This window comes from Scyliorhinus canicula, chromosome 16, assembly GCF_902713615.1.
Source record: "Scyliorhinus canicula chromosome 16, sScyCan1.1, whole genome shotgun sequence".
Lineage (NCBI taxonomy): Eukaryota > Metazoa > Chordata > Chondrichthyes > Carcharhiniformes > Scyliorhinidae > Scyliorhinus > Scyliorhinus canicula.
In genome coordinates, this window is record NC_052161.1 from 132,313,175 (window position 1) to 132,331,208 (window position 18,034).

Here is an 18,034-nt window from a genome sequence, read left to right on the forward strand (position 1 = left end):
GTACCTGTCACTACAGGCATTGAAAAATCCCCAGAAACAGAATGTGAACTAATCTCTGACTCTGGTCTCTGTTCCAAAGTACAGCTCTCCAGATCTTCCAAAGATACAAGCTCGTGAGAGGTTTCTACAAACTCACTTTGTGCAGAAGCTAACCGATCAACATGATGTTGCCAAACTCTTCCAGCATTGTCTGTGCGGTGTGTGATATCGGACCTGTCTTCACTAGGATCATATGCGGTACCCATTTCTCGTTAGTGCTGTAACTCCTGGCTAACCCTCTCCCCCTGATTAAATACCCGTCTTTCAGAGATTTTATCCCTCCTAGCAATTTGTCCTTGTTCTTTGCGTTTAACAATCTCCGAAGTGTCAGGCGAAGTTAACAAGTCAAACTGTGTTCGTAGTTTTCTCTTGAACAACAGCATTGTCAGTGAATTTAGAACATAAGAACTAGGAGCAGGAGTAGGCCATCTGGCCCCTTGAGCCTGCTCCGCCATTCAATTAGATCATGGCTGATCTTTTGTGGACTCAGCTCCACTTTCCGGCCCGAACACCATAACCCTTAATCCCTTTATTCTTCAAAAAACTATCTATCTTTACCTTAAAAACATGTAATGAAGGAGCCTCAACTGCTTCACTGGGCAAGGAATTCCATACATTCACAACCCTTTGGGTGATGAAGTTCCTCCTAAACTCAGTCCTAAATCTACTTCCCCTTATTTTGAGGCTATGTCCTCTAGTTCTGCTTTCACCCGCCAGTGGAAACAACCTGCCCGCATCTATCCTATCTATTCCCTTCATAATTTTAAATGTTTCTATAAGATCCCCCCTCATCCTTCTAAATTCCAACGAGTACAGTCCCAGTCTACTCAACCTCTCCTCATAATCCAACCCCTTCAGATCTGGGATTAACCTAGTGAATCTCCTCTGCACACCCTCCAGTGCCAGTACGTCCTTTCTCAAGTAAGGAGACCAAAACTGAACACAATACTCCAGGTGTGGCCTCACTAACACCTTATACAATTGCAACATAACCTCCCTAGTCTTAAACTCCATCCCTCTAGCAATGAAGGACAAAATTCCATTTGCCTTCTTAATCACCTGTTGCACCTGTAAACCAACCTTCTGTGACTCATGCACTAGCACACCCAAGTCTCTCTGCACAGCGGCATGCTTTAATATTTTATCGTTTAAATAATAATCCCGTTTGCTGTTATTCCTACCAAAATGGATAACCTCACATTTGTCAACATTGTATTCCATCTGCCAGACCCTAGCCCATTCACTTAGCCTATCCAAATCCCTCTGCAGACTTCCAGTATCCTCTGCACTTTTCGCTTTACCACTCATCTTAGTGTCATCTGCAAACTTGGACACATTGCCCTTGGTCCCCAACTCCAAATCATCTATGTAAATTGTGAACAATTGTGGGCCCAACACGGATCCCTGAGGGACACCACTAGCTACTGATTGCCAACCAGAGAAACACCCATTAATCCCCACTCTTTGCTTTCTATTAATTAACCAATCCTCTTTTGTGTGGTAACATGTACAATATCCCGCTAAGATATTACAAATTTGTTTACTCTTCTTGATAATGTTCCGTGGTCCTTCGGTGCCTCGATAGAATGCGTTAATGATTGCACAGAACGTTTGGCCAATACATTAGTTGCTGGATAATAAAGGCTGACTTGTTATGGTGTACACCTTTCAAGTTGTCCTCAAATTATCACTGACAATCTGCTCCGGCTTTCCAAATCTTGCGAATACTTCATCTAGTTTCTCAATGGTCTGCTCAGTCATCATTGACTTCATTCGCACAACTTCTGGCCATTTCGAGTGCTGTCCACAATCACTCAGAACATGTGACCCTCCAGTGAACCAGCATAATCCATGTGTATTCTCTGCCATGGCTGTGTTGGCCATTCTCACGGATGGAATGGTTGTAATGGTGGAGTGTTCCTTAGTTTCGCACAAAATTGGCATTGTCCAATTTTCTCTTCAATTTGAACATTTAATCCTGCCGTGCTAATTCTTTATCCTCACCACAACAGGATATACGCACTTCCATTTTAAATTCATGAACTTCAAGTTTTGGTATGTCCAAAATGTTGTTCCTCACCCGGCATTGACAAACACCAGCTTTAGCTGTTGCTGTAGCTCGGTTCTGTTGTTGTTTGAGTGATCTTGAGCTTCATCCATCAATTTGTAAACACAACTAGATTGTTTACTTATATTGTTCTTCTTGCGCTTTCTTGGTGTAGAAGAGGTTTTCTGAGTCCAGCACACCTTGGTAGTATAGCCCCTCTTGCCACAGTTCTTGCATGTATTTAATTTACTCCAGTATTTCCCTGTTAAGTGTCCAACCTGTGTACAACGGTAATATGGTTGCACCTTTTCAGCCTTGTTCCTTGAGATATCCATTTTGAAGATCTTTGCTCCAACCCCCATCTGTGACATGTCTCTCATAGCAAGCTCCATATATGTGGCGACTTCCATACCAGCTTTCAGACTTAAATCAGCTTCCTCTGAATTGCATCACTGCATAATCCACAAACCAGCCTGTCTTGAAGAGTATCAATACGTGATGTACCAAATTCGCAATTTTTAGCTAATCTTCTTCAAGATGCTATAAACTGTAAAATGGTTTCACCGTCTTCCTGACTACAGTGGTGGAATCAGAACCACTCTACAATCAATAATAGTTCAGGAAAGAAATTACCCTCGAAAATGTTCATTAATTCACTGAAGGACTTTCTCGTGGATTTGCTGGGTGAATAAGATTCTGCAGCAGCATGTTTCATAGATACATAGAAGATAGGAGCAGGAGGAGGCCTTTTGGCCCTCTGAGCCTGCTTCACCATTCATCACAATCATGGCTGATCATCCAACTCAATAGCCTAACACTGGTTTCTCCCCATAGCCTTTGATCCCATTCTCCCCAAGTACTATATCCAGCCACCTCTTGAATATATTCAAAGTTTTAGCATCAACTACTCTCTGTGGTAATGAATTTCACAGGCTCACCACTCTTTGGGCGCGATTCTCCCGAGTCACGAAAACTCGGGAAGCTGGCGTCAGAAACGGGCGCGTTTGACGCCAGCCTCCGTCCCCCCGACCGGGAACCGATTCAGCTCCCCGGTCGGGGCTAGTATCGCGCGGCCGTGAACTCCGGCATCGCGGGCTTAACAAATTTCGTTAAGCCCGCTAGCCAGAGTTAGCGACGACTGACGCGTCAGATGACGCGGATGACATCATCGCGTTTGTGCGTGAAACCCGCGCATGCGTGGGCCGTTATGCCCCGCGGATGGATCCATCGGGGCGGCGGAGGGAGAAAGAGTGCGCGGGGTAAGTACCCGCTGCCCGCGATCGGTGCCCACCGATCGTGGGCCCATGGCACCCTTGGCACGGCCGTGCCAATCGGTGCCATGGTTACCGGGAACGGGACTTTACGGCCGTTTTTACGAACGGCCAGAGCAGGTGTGTTTTACACTTGTAAAAATGGCCGTAAAGGCCTTGGAAATCGGCCCATCGGCCAGGAGTGAATCACTGCTCGCCGTAAAAAAACGGCGGGCAGCGATTCGTGTCGGGAGGTGGGCGTGGGGGGGGGGGGGGGGGGGGGAAATAGCGGGAGGGCGTAGGACCAGCGTGTCCGTAAAAATTTACGCCGCCCGCTATTCTCCGAATTTTCGTGAGAGCGGAGAATTGCGCCCTTTGTGTGAAGAAATGCCTCCTTATCTCTCTCCAAAATGGTTTATCCTGAATCCTCAGACTGTGACCCCTCGTTCTGGACACACCCATCATTGGTAACATCTTCCCTGCATCTACCCTGTCTAGTCCTGTTAGAATTTTATAAGTCTCTATGAGATCCCCCCTCATTCTTCTGAACTCCAGCGAGAACAATCCCAACCTAGTCAATCTCTCCTCATACGACAGTCCCGTCATCTCTGGAATTAGTCTGGTAAACCTTCGCTGCACTCCCTCGAGAGCAAGAACATCCTTCCTCAGAGAAGGAGACCAAAACTGCAAACAATACTCCAAGTGTGGCCTCACCAAGGCCCTGTACAATTACAGCAACACATCCCTGCTTCTATACTCGAAACCTCTTGCAATGAATGGCAACATGCCATTAGCCTTCTTTACCACCTGCTGCACCTGCATTTCACAGCTAAGTGAGCTGCGAAATGCTGCGATCGTTTGGTCCTCCGGTGTCTGATTAGCTATTAAAAATAATTGGAATCTTTCTTCATATTAATTCCATATTTCATAATCCTAATCAAATGTGTCCATGGCCCTTGTTTTCCCCCGCCATTTTTGAATCCCCGTTATGAGGGTCTACACTTCCTCCCATCTGACTGTGTTGGAAAGTCTGGCACAAACAGTTCCTTCAATGTGCAACTGGGAAATACTTCCCCTTTTTGTCTGAGTATTTTGACTTTTCTACCGCCTCGTGGCCCGTGCAGAGTCTGCAGACTTTGAAAACCCCGTGGCCCGCTGCTTCTTCATGTGCGCGGTCCCCACAGCCAAGACCCCACTCACCTCAGCGCAAGTCTTCCCCGAATGTCGATCTTGTCACTCGCAGTTGCCATCGAAAGGTTTTGTTAAACCTCCGCATTGATGGCAGTGCTCCACCCGACGTCTATGTGCGAACCTGGTCCAGAGAATCTCCCATTGCTCCCGATGCCGTCCCACAGTCAGTTGCCGAAAGTCTTCTTTCCAGTGAGTTTCCTGCCTCCATCCTCACCACCAGTTCTCTCTCGTGTTAAATTTCTTTGTTGCCGCAAAGAGAAAAGGTATGGCGGCGCCCACACTCTGGATTCTTGTCAAACACGATGAGAGGTTTATTCAGGGTGTTGCTCAGTACAATCAAGATGATGATATGCTCCAAGCCCACGCAAATACTCTGCTGACGTCACTGCACGTCATGTGACGCATAACAAGCAATAATTCCAGATACGTTACCAAGAGTCTAACAAAACTATTGGAATAAAAATCCATCAGATTCACAAATGCCCTTTAGGGAAGGAAGTCTGACATCCTTACCTGGTTTACATGTGACTCAAGACCCAGAGCAATGTGGTTGACTCTTAAATACCCTCAGGAATGGCCCAGGAAGCCGCACAGTTTAAGAGCAATTAGGCCTAACCACACCCCGTAAATTAATTAATAAACTTGCTCTCACTAAGTGAGAAGTCGGCTTTTAATTTGGGCTGACTATTGGCCACAGATACAGGTGTGAGAAACTGAGAGCCAGTGCGATGGCCAGAGATGACGGGGCACGTTTCACCTGAAATATTTCTACGGCTGTTTTGGATGCCTTTGGTGGGGTCTTTATCAGACACTGCAGCACCAAGATTGACAACACCATACAATGGCACTTTGCCGTTTTTTGGGACCTTGGTGAGTTTCTCCCCATCTAGGCCACACTTTGGCAGTTTCCCTGTGGTGGGGAGCAGGGCTCACCAGCAGGAACGGCTCCCAACAAATCGGGGCACCGTTTTGAACGACTGTCCCAATCACTGAACACCACCCCTTTCAGGACCCCCCCCCCTCCCCCCTTCCCCAGTTTTCAGAATGCCCCCCTGCACCCTCTTCAGCCCCAACCTTTTTTTGTCCCCTCAAACCCTCCCCTCACCTGCCATTTCATGGGCATTGCACCACTCCCAACCTGGCACCTTGGCAGTGCCCATGACACCCTGGCAGTGCCACCCAAGCCTGGGTGCACTGCCAGGGTGCCTAATGGCTCATTTAAATATCATTATCTGGATCACGCCCAGCGAGGGTGTGATCCAGATCGCGGCTGGCCGAGTGAATCAGATGGCACGTGATCAGCCTGACACAACGCCTGATTTGAGGTTTCAGCCGTTGCTCTGCGCTGTGCGGAACGCGGTGGCTGAATCGCCCCTATATCAATCGGAATAGAAATGGTAGCGAGATAGCGCCTGGAGTGTGTGAACATCGGGACTATCGGCACCATAATTCATGTACAGAATTACCCCTCCACTTAACGTCAAACCCCCCCCCCCTCCCACTTAATCGGCGATTTACATCGGCGAATGTGGAGAATAGACCGCAGTAAGAACTTTCCACCTTCTGAGTTTATAATCCATCTAAGACTGACGGCTCCAAAAATCCCCACAGGATATTTCTTTTGTTCAATAATGAAAAGGCTGCTGCTGCGTTTAGCCCAAACCTGGAAACTTTGTCCAGATAATTGATTCTCGGTAACCCAACAAGAAAAGCCATTGACTTAGCGACAAGGATGGCTTCATAGGAAATGGAACTGGCACATCCAGATGGCTAGATGTCAAATACTTGGGCAGCACTGGAGATTTATTCTGCATCTGGTTTGTCTGGTAGTTGATCTGAGAGAATTTGACAATCACGATTAAAACTAGGAAATAATACCTCAGCTTCAATTTGGTGTTCAATCCTGGTGCCCCGAGAAAGAATGAACCTCTCATCATGACACAATGACACTTTTTTTTCTAGCTTTGACAAATGTGATGATATGTATCACTGTAAATACACAAGGGGTTAATGTCAGTACACGTAGACTCGATAGACACTAGAGGGAGCACCAGAGACATGACACATAGACATTCAACCAATAGGTCAGTAAGATAGGACACGACCAATGGGCATTCACAATACACACAGAGGTGACACTACCACAGGGGGGCATTACACCAACCCATGTAAAATGGACACAGCACACATGATCTTCCTCTTTCCAGTGGAGACACTCAGTGAGTACAGTCACAGGGTTGATTGAACATCACACCCACCACGTGGATTGTAGCAGACTGGTTCGTCAGTCTGAGTAGCTATAGAAGGATTAACAGTAGAGTCGAATCCAAGTAGGAGAATTGTTAATAGTTTAATAAATGTGTTGAAGCTATCTCCACGTCTGAACCTTCCTTTGTCAGAGTGCACATCAAGGAAGCAGCTTATGCTACGTCAAGAGCATAACAAAACAACAAAGAGTCATCAGACTCGAAACGTTAGCTCTTTTCTCTCCCTACAGATGCTGCCAGACCTGCTGAGATTTTCCAGCATTTTCTTTCTTTTTTTTCATATAATTGGTTAGTTGGCATCTTTTTTTCAATGCGAAAGCAAAATGAGGCGCGGAAGATATTGTTAATGTCAGATTACAGAGGCCCTTGTCCCCTCTTGGCCCAGACACAGATATGTTTGTTATATTACAACAACTGATTGGACAGAAGGTCAGCATGGTGGCATAGTGGTTAGCACAGTTGCTTCACAGCTCCAGGGTCCCAGGTTCGGTTCCCGGCAGGGTCACTGTCTGTGTGGAGTCTGCACGTTCTCCTCGTGTCTGCGTGGGTTTCCTTCGGGTGCTCCGGTTTCCTCCCACAGTCCAAAGATGTGCGGGTTAGGTGGATTGGCCATGATAAATTGCCCTTCGTGTCCAAAAAGAAAGTTAAGTGGGGGTTACTGGGTTACGGGGATAGGGTAGATACGCGGGCTTCAGTAGGGTGCTCTTTGTAAGGACTGGTGCAGACTCGATGGGCCGAATGGCTTCCTTCTGCACTGTAAATTCGATGACTTGAGTTGGCCCCCAAGTGATCATGTTTGTGTCATTTTGTTTTGCACACTAAATGTGCACTATTTCTCTCGCTATTAACCAACCTCTCTCCATGAGAAACCTCCTATCGGGAATCGTCATGATGGCTATGTCACTGAGCAGTGAGATACCATTGGGCAACATTCTTAGCAAAATAGAGCGTTCACCACCATTTCCTTGGTAATTGGACCATTGCCAGTCGATTGATTAATCTGCCTGCTGCATATGTTAAATCAGAAAGGGTATCACAGGGGAATTATTCATTCTCAATCTTTTATTTCACAAACAGTGAGTGGATCAAAAGCACATGCATAAAATCCTTTGTGGAATAATGTGCAAGTGTATTTCAGTCTTTGAAGCCATTGTCCGGAAACAGAACGCTACCTACTTTTGAAAACTCGTCAAGGGTATGGACACCCAAACATTTGGAGAGAAGACGAGACAGACCCGAAAGTAACATTCTGGCGGGGTTGCTATGGCATTTTAAAAGATGGTCGGTTGTAGGGGGAAAGGAAATACCAAGGGGGACAAGAAGTTTGAGGTTACTGGAAAAGAAAAAGGCCACAGGGCAATATGGTGCACCTCAAAAGGAAGAGTTTGCGAGTGTACTTTTTAGGAGCATAAAAACGAAGAAGAGAGGAAAGGATTGTTTAAAAAAGGAAATAGTAGAAGGTTTCTCATGGAGGGAGATTAGCTAATCGTGGGAGAATGAGTGGATGTTAGATGTGTTAAGCAAAATGACACAACCATGTACTTATAGAATCATATAATCCTGACAGTGCAGAAGGAGGCCATTAGGCCCATTGAGTCTGCACTGACCCCTTGAGCGACCACATTATGTAGGCCTAATCCCCCGTTCTATTCCTGCAGCCCCACCCTAAGGGCCTATGTAGCGTGGCCAATCTACCTAACCTGCGCATCTTTGGGCTGTGGGAGGAAAGTGGAGGAAATCCATGCAGACATGGGGAGAACATTCAAACTCCACACAGACAGTCACCCAATATCCAAATTGAACCCTGACACTGTGAGGTAGCAGTGCTAACCACTGTGCCGCCATGCCGTGACTCAGTTACCACACAGGTATACAATGTATGCAGCGCGCTTGACAATATTCAGCATTACTTTGCCATTCTCTAGTATGAACACAATAACTGCATTCCATGCTAAAATAGGGACTAAAACTAACAGTTATCCATGTGGAGAATTATCAAGCGTTGTGCTGTTGTCAAAGCAGCAGCATCTGTTATACGTTTCTACAGGTGTGAGAAGTACTTACTATTCCTCTTGTTTCACCAGTGCTGTCAAATCCTCGTGGTCAATGGTGTGGACCTGGCTGCTCGTGACCATGACGGCTGTACATCTGCTGACCTAGCTGAGTACAATGGACACAGCCAATGTGCCAAGTACCTCAAGACAGTTGAGAACATGGTAAGAAAAACAAGAGAGAGAACTGCTACCATATTTCCATATTTATGAGGGTGTTCTTGTGCTTAATGCCACAAAAGAGCGCAGTTCCGGTTTGAATGATAAATTAATCATACCTCCTTCATTTTTCAGTTTTTCTCCTAATAGTCGCGCCATGTTTTTGGATACAAGTTCCAGAGACGCGGCTGGCTCTCTTATACCTGATCCAAAAGTCCATCCGAAGCAGTGATGATTCAGCTGTGAGCCATGAGTCTTGTCCTCTCTGGAGTGTTCACACCCGTCCATGACCGGTAGAAGTAACTAACTTTGGCCAATGCTTTCTTATCTTGTCCCTCCTGCATTGTTTTCGAATTGAACTAGCAATTCAGCTAAAATCAATCACCTCAACTTGAATACAGAGAGGTCAGTCCTGAGATTGGTCAAGACTTTTATCATCTTCTAAATTTTCCCAGTTGGCTTATCGTAGAAATCGTAGAATCCCTACAGAAGGTGGCCATTCGGCCCATCGAATCTGCATCAACCCTTTGAAAGAGCACCCCACCCAGGTCCACTCACCCGCCCTATCCTCGTAAACCCACCTAACCTTTTGGACACTAAAGGGCAATTTAGCGTGGCCAATCCACCTAATCTGCACATCTTTGGAATGTGGGAGGAAACCGGAGCAACCGGGAGAAACCCACGCAGACACGGCGAGAACGCACAAACTCCACACAGATAGTCACCCGAGGCTGGAATTGAACCCGGGTCGCTGGCGCTATGAGACAGCAGTGCTAACCACTGTGCCACCGTGCCGCCCATCCCTATCAAGGGGTATGGGATTAAAAACAATTTAAATCCTATCTATTGTACATACAATTATTAATCCTAAACATTTCTTCAACGTTTCCAAAACCTGTAGGTACAAGTGCCATTTCCTTGTTTTGTGCCAGTATCAGAACACAGTTCTACCTGAAACTCACAGAAGTGGGCAAATAATGAAGTTGTTTATTTACTGATGAAGCCTAACATAATGTTCTCTCCAGCCTCTGGTATATACGGATACTAACAATTGCGCAACCCAGAGATCCAGTTGTACCTGCACTTGTGCGTTACACACTTGGGGCGCGATTCTCCCAAAACGGGAGAAATCGTAAGGCTGGCGTCAAACCCGGGCGGGTTTGACGCCAGCGCGCCCCTTCCTGACCGGGAACCGATTCTGGTCCCCGGTCGGGGCTAGCAGCCCGACGCCGCAAGCTCCGGCATCACGGGCTTAACGAATTTCGTTAAGCCCGTTTGCCGGAGTTAGCGCCGGCTGACGCGTCATATGACGTCAGCCGCGCATGCGCGGATTGGAAGACTCCAACCCGCGCATGCGCGGATGACGTCATCGCATATTTGCGCGAAACCCGCGCATGCGCGGGCCGGGATGCCCCTCAGCCGCCCCGCGAATGGATACTGCGGGACGGCGGAAGGACAAATAGTGCGCGGGCATCGGGCCCGCTGCCCGCGATCGGTGCCCACCGATCGCGGGCACTTGGCACGGCCGTGGTACTGCCGTGCCAATCGGTGCCATGGTTATAAAAAGCGAGTTGTTCCCGCCGTTTTTCCGAATGGCCAGACCAGGTCTGTTTGCCGTTCGTAAAAACAGCGTAAAGGGCTGGGACTTCGGCCCATCGAACAGCTGTGAATCGCTGCCGGCCGTAAAAAAAACGGCGGCAGCGATTCGTGTCGGGAGTTGGGCGGGTGGGGGGGGGGGGGGGGAGAATAGCGGGAGGGCGGGAAAAATGTCGGGAAGGCCCTCCCGCGAATTTCGCCCTTGGTGCTTTGTGGGATCGGATTCCTCCCTCCCTCTGAGGAACCACCCTCCCTCCGAGGAGCCACCCTCTCTCCGGGGAGCCACCCTCTCTCCGGGGAGCCACCCTCCCTCCGGGGAGCCACCCTCCCTCCGAGGAGCCACCCTCCCTCCGACGAGCCACCCTCCCTCCGGAGAGCCACCCTCCCTCCGAGGAGCCACCCTCCCTCCGAGGAGCCACCCTCCCTCCGGTGAGTCACCCTCCCGGCGAGGAGCCACCCTCCCTCCGGGGAGCCACCCTCCCTCCGAGGAGTCACCCTCCCTCCGAGGAGCCACCTCTCCCTCCGGGGAGCCACCCTCCCTCCGAGGAGCCACCCTCCCTCCGGGGAGCCACACTCCCTCCGAGGAGCCACCCTCCCTCCGAGGAGCCACCCTCCTTTCGAGGAACCACCCTCCCTCCGGAGAGCCACCCTCCCTCCGGGGAGCCACCCTCCCTCCGAGGAGCCACCCTCCCTCCGAGGAGTCACCCCCCCTCCGAGGAGCCACCCTCCCTCCGAGGAGCCACCCTCCCTCCGAGGAGTCACCCTCCCTCCGAGGAGCCACCCTCCCTCCGAGGAGCCACACTCCATCCGAGGAGCCACCTCTCCCTCCGGGGAGCCACCCTCCCTCCGGGGAGCCACCCTCCCTCCGAGTCACCCTCCCTCCGAGGAGTCACCCTCCCTCCGAGGAGCCACCTCTCCCTCCGAGGAGCCACACTCCATCCGAGGAGCCACCTCTCCCTCCGGGGACCCACCCTCCCTCCGGGGAGCCCCCCTCCCTCCGGGGAGCCCCCCTCCCTCCGGGGAACCACCCTCCCTCCGAGGAGCCACCCTCCCTCCGGGGAACCACCCTCCCTCCGGGGAGCCACCCTCCCTCCGAGGAACCACCCTCCCTCCGAGGAGCCACCCTCCCTCCGAGGAGCCACCCTCCCTCCGGGGAGCCACCCACCCTCCGGGGAGCCACCCTCCCTCCGGGGAGCCACCCTCCCTCCGTGGATCCACCCTCCCTCCGTGGAGCCACCCTCCCTCCGGGGAGCCACCCTCCCTCCGTGGATCCACCCTCCCTCCGTGGAGCCACCCTCCCTCCGTGAGCCACCCTCCCTCCGTGAGCCACCCTCCCTCCGGGGAACCACCCTCCCTCCGGGGAACCACCCTCCCTCCGGGGAACCACCCTCCCTCTGAGGAGCCACCCTCCCTCTGAGGAGCCACCCTCCCTCCGGGGAGCCACCCTCCCTCCGGGGAGCAACCTTCCCTCCGGGGAGCCACCCTCCCTCCGAGGAACCACCCTCCCTCCGAGGAGCCACCCTCCCTCCGAGGAGCCACCTCTCCCTCCGAGGAGCCACACTCCCTCCGGGGAGGCACCCTCCCTCCGAGGAGCCACCCTCCCTCCGAGGAGCCACCCTCCCTCCGAGGAGCCACCTCTCCCTCCGAGGAGCCAGACTCCCTCCGAGGAGCCACCCTCCCTCCGAGGAGCCACCCTCCCTCCGGGGAGTCACCCTCCCTCCGAGGAGCCACCTCTCCCTCCGAGGAGCCACACTCCATCCGAGGAGCCACCTCTCCCTCCGGGGAGCCACCCTCCCTCCGGGGAGCCACCCTCCCTCCGGGGAGCCACCCTCCCTCCGGGGAACCACCCTCCCTCCGAGGAGCCACCCTCCCTCCGGGGAGCCACCCTCCCTCCGGGGAGCCACCCTCCCTCCGGGGAACCACCCTCCCTCCGAGGAGCCACCCTCCCTCCGGGGAACCACCCTCCCTCCGGGGAGCCACCCTCCCTCCGAGGAACCACCCTCCCTCCGAGGAGCCACCCTCCCTCCGAGGAGCCACCCCCCCTCCGGAGAGCCACCCTCCCTCCGGGGAGCCACCCTCCCTCCGTGAGCCACCCTCCCTCCGTGGAGCCACCCTCCCTCCGGGGAGCCACCCTCCCTCCGTGAGCCACCCTCCCTCCGTGGAGCCACCTCTCCCTCCGAGGAGCCACACTCCCTCTGGGGAGCCACCCTCACTCCGGGGAGCCACCCTCCCTCCGAGGAGCCACCTCTCCCTCCGAGGAGCCACCCTCCCTCCGAGGAGCCACCCTCCCTCCGGGGAGCCACCCTCCCTCCGAGGAGCCACCCTCCCTCCGGGGAGCCACCCTCCCTCCGGGGAGCCACCCTCCCTCCGGGGAGCCACCCTCCCTCCGGGGAGCCACCCTCCCTCCGGGGAGCCACCCTCCCTCAGGGGAGCCACCCTCCCTCCGAGGAGCCACCCTCCCTCCGAGGAGCCACCCTCCCTCCGAGGAGCCACCCTCCCTCCGGGGAGCCACCCTCCCTCCGAGGAGCCACCCTCCCTCCGGGGAGCCACCCTCCCTCCGGGGAGCCACCCTCCCTCCGGGGAGCCACCCTCCCTCTGGGGAGCCACCCTCCCTCCGGGGAGCCACCCTCCCTCCAAAGAGCCACCCTCCCTCTGGGGAGCCACCCTCCCTCCGGGGAGGCACCCTCCCTCCGGGGAGCCACCCTCCCTCCGGGGAACCACCCTCCCTCCGAGGAGCCACCCTCCCTCCGGGGAACCACCCTCCCTCCGAGGAGCCACCCTCCCTCCGGGGAGCCACCCTCCCTCCGAGGAGCCACCCTCAGTCCGGGGAACCACCCTCCCTCCGGGGAACCACCCTCCCTCCGTGGAGCCACCCTCCCTCCGTGGAGCCACCCTCCCTCCGGGGAGCCACCCTCCCTCCGGGGAGCCACCCTCCCTCCGGGGAGCCACCCTCCCTCCGGGGAGCCACCCTCCCTCCGAGGAACCACCCTCCCTCCGGGGAGCCACCCTCCCTCCGAGGAGCCACCCTCCCTCCGGGGAGCCACCCTCCCTCCGAGGAGCCACCCTCCCTCCGGGGAGCCACCCTCCCTCCGAGGAGCCACCCTCCCTCCGGGGAGCCACCCTCCCTCCGAGGAGCCACCTCTCCCTCCGGGGAGCCACCCTCTCTCCGGGGAACCACCCTCCCTCCGAGGAGCCACCCTCCCTCCGAGGAGCCACACTCCCTCCGAGGAGCCACACTCCCTCCGAGGAGCCACCTCTCCCTCCGTGGAGCCACCCTCCCTCCGGGGAACCACCCTCCCTCCGAGGAGCCACCCTCCCTCCGGGGAGCCACCCTCCCTCCGTGGAGCCACCCTCCCTCCGGGGAGCCACCCTCCGTCTGGGGAACCACCCTCCCTCCGGGAGGCACTCTCCCTCCGAGGAGCCACCCTCCCTCCGGGGAACCACCCTCCCTCCGAGGAGCCACCCTCCCTCCGGGGAGCCACCCTCCCTCCGAGGAGCCACCTCTCCCTCCGGGGAGCCACCCTCACTCCGTTGAGCCACCCTCACTCCGGGGAGCCACCCTCCCTCCGAGGAGCCACCCTCCCTCCGAGGAGCCACCCTCCCTCCGAGGAGCCACCCTCCCTCCGGGGAGCCACCCTCCCTCCGAGGAGCCACCCTCCCTCCGAGGAGCCACCCTCGCTCCGGGGAGCCACCCTCCCTCCGCGGAGCCACCCTCCCTCCGGGGAACCACCCTCCCTCCGGGGAGCCACCCTCCCTCCGGGGAGCCACCCTCCCTCCGAGGAGCCACCCTCCCTCCGGGGAGCCACACTCCCTCCGGGGAGCCACCCTCCCTCCGAGGAGCCACCCTCCCTCCGAGGAGCCACCCTCCCTCCGAGGAACCACCCTCCCCCCGGGGAGCCACACTCATAGTGAAGATCAGAGATGGAGCGAGGTCATGGCCGTTCTGATTCTTCAACTCAAAATCCCTGGGACCCCACTGATGTCCTTTAGTGAAGGAAATCTGCCGTCCTTACCTGGTCTGGTCTATATGCGACTCCAGATTCACAGAAATGTGGTTGACTCTTAAATGCCCTCTTTGTGGCCCAGGCCACTCAGTTCCTTTGAGATGTTTTTGTGGTTTGAAACAACTAAGTCGGACGGAACACCTGGCATTGACCTAGGTGCCGGAGACACGACAATGGCAAACCCAGCCCTGTAGAGCCTGCAAGGTCCTCCTTACTAACATCTGGGGGCTTCTGCCAAAATGGGGAGAGTTTCCCCACAGACTATTCAAGCAACTACCTGACATAGTCATACTCACAGAATCGTACCTCACAGATGATGTCGCAGACACCATCTAACTCATGACCCAGCCATATCCGCCACTGTACCATAACCACCAAGCTACGGGACCATCTCTGGTTCAATGAAGAGTGCAGGAGAACCTCCAGCAGCAGCACCAGGTATATCGCATAATCAACCTGGTGAAGCTACAACACAGGATTACCTGTGTGCCAAACAACATAAGCAGCAAGTAATAGACAGAGCTTTGCAGACCTGCCACATCCAGCTGTGAATGATGGTGGACAGTTAAATAACTCACTGGAGGGGGAGGCTCCACAGATATCCCCATCCTCAATTATGGAGGAATCCAGTATATCAGTGCAAACGATAAGGCTGAAGCATTCCCAACAATCTTCAGCCAGAAGTGCCGAGTGGATGATCCATCTTGGATTGCTCCGGAGGTCCCCAGCAACAGATATGTCCGTCGTCAGCCAATATGATTCACCCCACGTGATGTCAAGAAATGGCTGAAGACATTGGATACTGTAACGGCTACGGCCCTGACAATATTCCAGAAACAGTCATGAAGACTTGTGCTCCACAACTTGTCACACCCTTAGTCAAGCTGTTCCCGTACAGCTGCAGCACAGACCCAGCAGTGTGGGAAATTTCCCAGCTATGTCCTCGGCACAAAAAGCAGGACAAATTCAACCCAGCGAAATGCACCCCATCAGTCTACTCTCGATAATCTGTAAAGTGATGGATCGACTCACAAACAGTGCTATCAAGCGGCACTTACTCAGCAATAACCTGCTCACCGTCGCTCAGTTTGGGTTCCGCGGGGTCACTCAGCTCCTGACCTCATTACAGCCTTGTTTCAAATACGGAGATAAGAACTGAACTCCAGAGGTGAGGTGAGAGTGACTGCCCTACATCAAGGCAGCATTTGACTCCGTGTGGCAAAAAGGAACCCCAGCTAAACTGGAGTCAATGGGAATCAATGGGAAAGTTCTCCGATGGTCATACCTGGCACAAAGGAAGATGTTTGTGGTTATTGGAGGTCAATCATCTCAGCTCCAGGACATCACTGCAGCAATTCCTCAGGTTAGTGTCCGAGGCCCAACCATCTTCAGCTGCGTCATCAATGACCTTCCTTCCATTATAAGGTCAGAAGTGGGGATGTTTGCACAATGTTCAGCACCATTTGCGACTCCTCAGATAATGAAGCTCCAAACGCAGCAAGACCTGGACAATATCCAGGATTGGGCTGACAAGTGGCAAGTAACATTCACGTCACACAAGTAATGAACATCTCCTACAAGAGCAGACCTAACCAATGAAGATGGCATTACCATCACAGAATCCCCCACTAACAACATCCTGGGGGTTACCATTGACCAGAAACTTAACTGAACCATAAATACTGTGGCTACAAGAGCAGGTCACCTCGTGACTCCCCAAAGCCTGGCCACAATCTACAAGGCACAAGTCCGGAGTGTAATGGAATACTCTCCACTTGCCTGGATGAGTGCAGCTCTAACAACACTCGAGAAGCTGAACACCATCAAGGACAAAGCAGCCCACTTGACTCACACCCCATCCAAAAACATTCACTTCCTCCACCATCGACAGACAGTGGCAGCCATATGTACTAGCTATTAGATGTATTTGAGCAACTCACCAAGGATCCTTCTGCAGCATCGTCCAAACGCGCGATCACCCCCATATAGATGGACAAGAGCAGTAGACACATGGGAACCCCACCACTTGGAAATTCTCCTCCAAGCCACTCACTATCCAGATTTGGAAATATATCCTTCACTGTCGCTGGGTAAAAAATCATAGAAAAGAACCATAGAATTCCTGCAGTGCAAAAGGAGGCCATCGAGTCTTCACTGACTCTCTGAGAGAGCACCCTACCTAGGCCCACTCCCCCACCCTATCCCCGTAACCTAACCTATCCATCCCTGGACATTACGGGGCAATTTAGCACGGCCAATCCACCAAACCTGCAAATCTTTGGACTGTGGGAGGAAATTAAAGCTGACGCCGGGGAGTAAGTGCAAACTCCACACAGACAGGAACGCAAATCCTGGAAATCCCTACCCAGCAGCACTGTGGGTGTACCTACGCTACATGGGCTGCAGCGGTTCAAGAAGGCAACTCACCGTGACCTTCTCAAGGGCAGTACATGCTGGCCTAGCCAGCGAAGCCTAAATCGCTTGAATGAATGAAAAAAAGGGAGGAATGGCGATCTGGTTCTTGCATTGGGGATAGTGACAGCTGCTGCTGACGGAATCATTGCCCAGCAAAAGCCATGGAAGAGAGAACAGGGAGCAACCTCGATGGGACACATTGCCCCTTCTTGTTGAAAGACTTCCCTAGGTTTTAGTATGCAAAGCAGCGTAGCAGTCTGCAGTAATGTGCCAAGTTTACTGTTTGATTGTGGCACTGACAAAGAACTAAAGCGAGGAGCAGGGTCACACTGGGTGCAGAATGGAGAACGGAACCGTTCTTCGCACTGACCAATTGAAATGTTCTGTTGACAAGCCGCCAAGTTGCAATTTTTTGAAGGTGCGTGAGAGAGTTAAGCCCTCCTCAAAAGGGCAAATTGTTAAAAGTTAATTCTTTAAACCGTGACCGCCTCAGATGTGAAGGTGTTAATGAACGGGTTCTGGTCATGTGACATCTGAGAAAACTGCTAACAAAGGGCCTAATTATTTTGCCATGAATCCCTGAGGGAACATTATGTTCGCTTCCTGAGGATACCCAGGTGGCTGTAGCTTTCGCTCACACACACACATATATATGGAATCTGTAACTCCAGCCTGGACCATACAAGATTGCAAAGGAACACGATTTCTCTTGCAAGCTTTCAGTATTCAGCAAGTTATGGGCAACGTAAGCAACTTTTATCTGAACTATTTTTGGGGGTAATGAAGATGCTGGCACTTTTTGGAAATAGTTTAGTGGACACAGTAAAGGTAGGTCAAGTTAACTTTATGACTTTCAGCTGGAAATGTGGGACTCTCAATTTAACATTTTTTGTACCTTGAGATGGAAAGGGCGAGAACGTTAGTGCAAATTGGTGCTTGTGCAATGTAATGATTTTAGGCAGACTCCAGCCTTGTAACAAAGCCTGCATTGATTCGTTGTTGAATTGCAGGCTGA

At 52.9% G+C, this 18,034-nt stretch overlaps 1 protein-coding gene across 3 annotated transcripts in view; it reads left to right on the forward strand.

Annotated features, from left to right (window-relative positions):
* The window catches only part of espn (espin), a 194,402-nt gene that overhangs the window by 59,790 nt on the left and 116,578 nt on the right, over positions 1-18,034 (forward strand). For all 3 annotated transcript variants that reach the window (XM_038773448.1, XM_038773450.1, XM_038773449.1), the window contains exon 5: positions 8,879-9,010. In XM_038773448.1, coding sequence (XP_038629376.1) covers positions 8,879-9,010 — 132 coding nt within the window. The remainder of the gene's footprint in view (positions 1-8,878; positions 9,011-18,034) is intronic.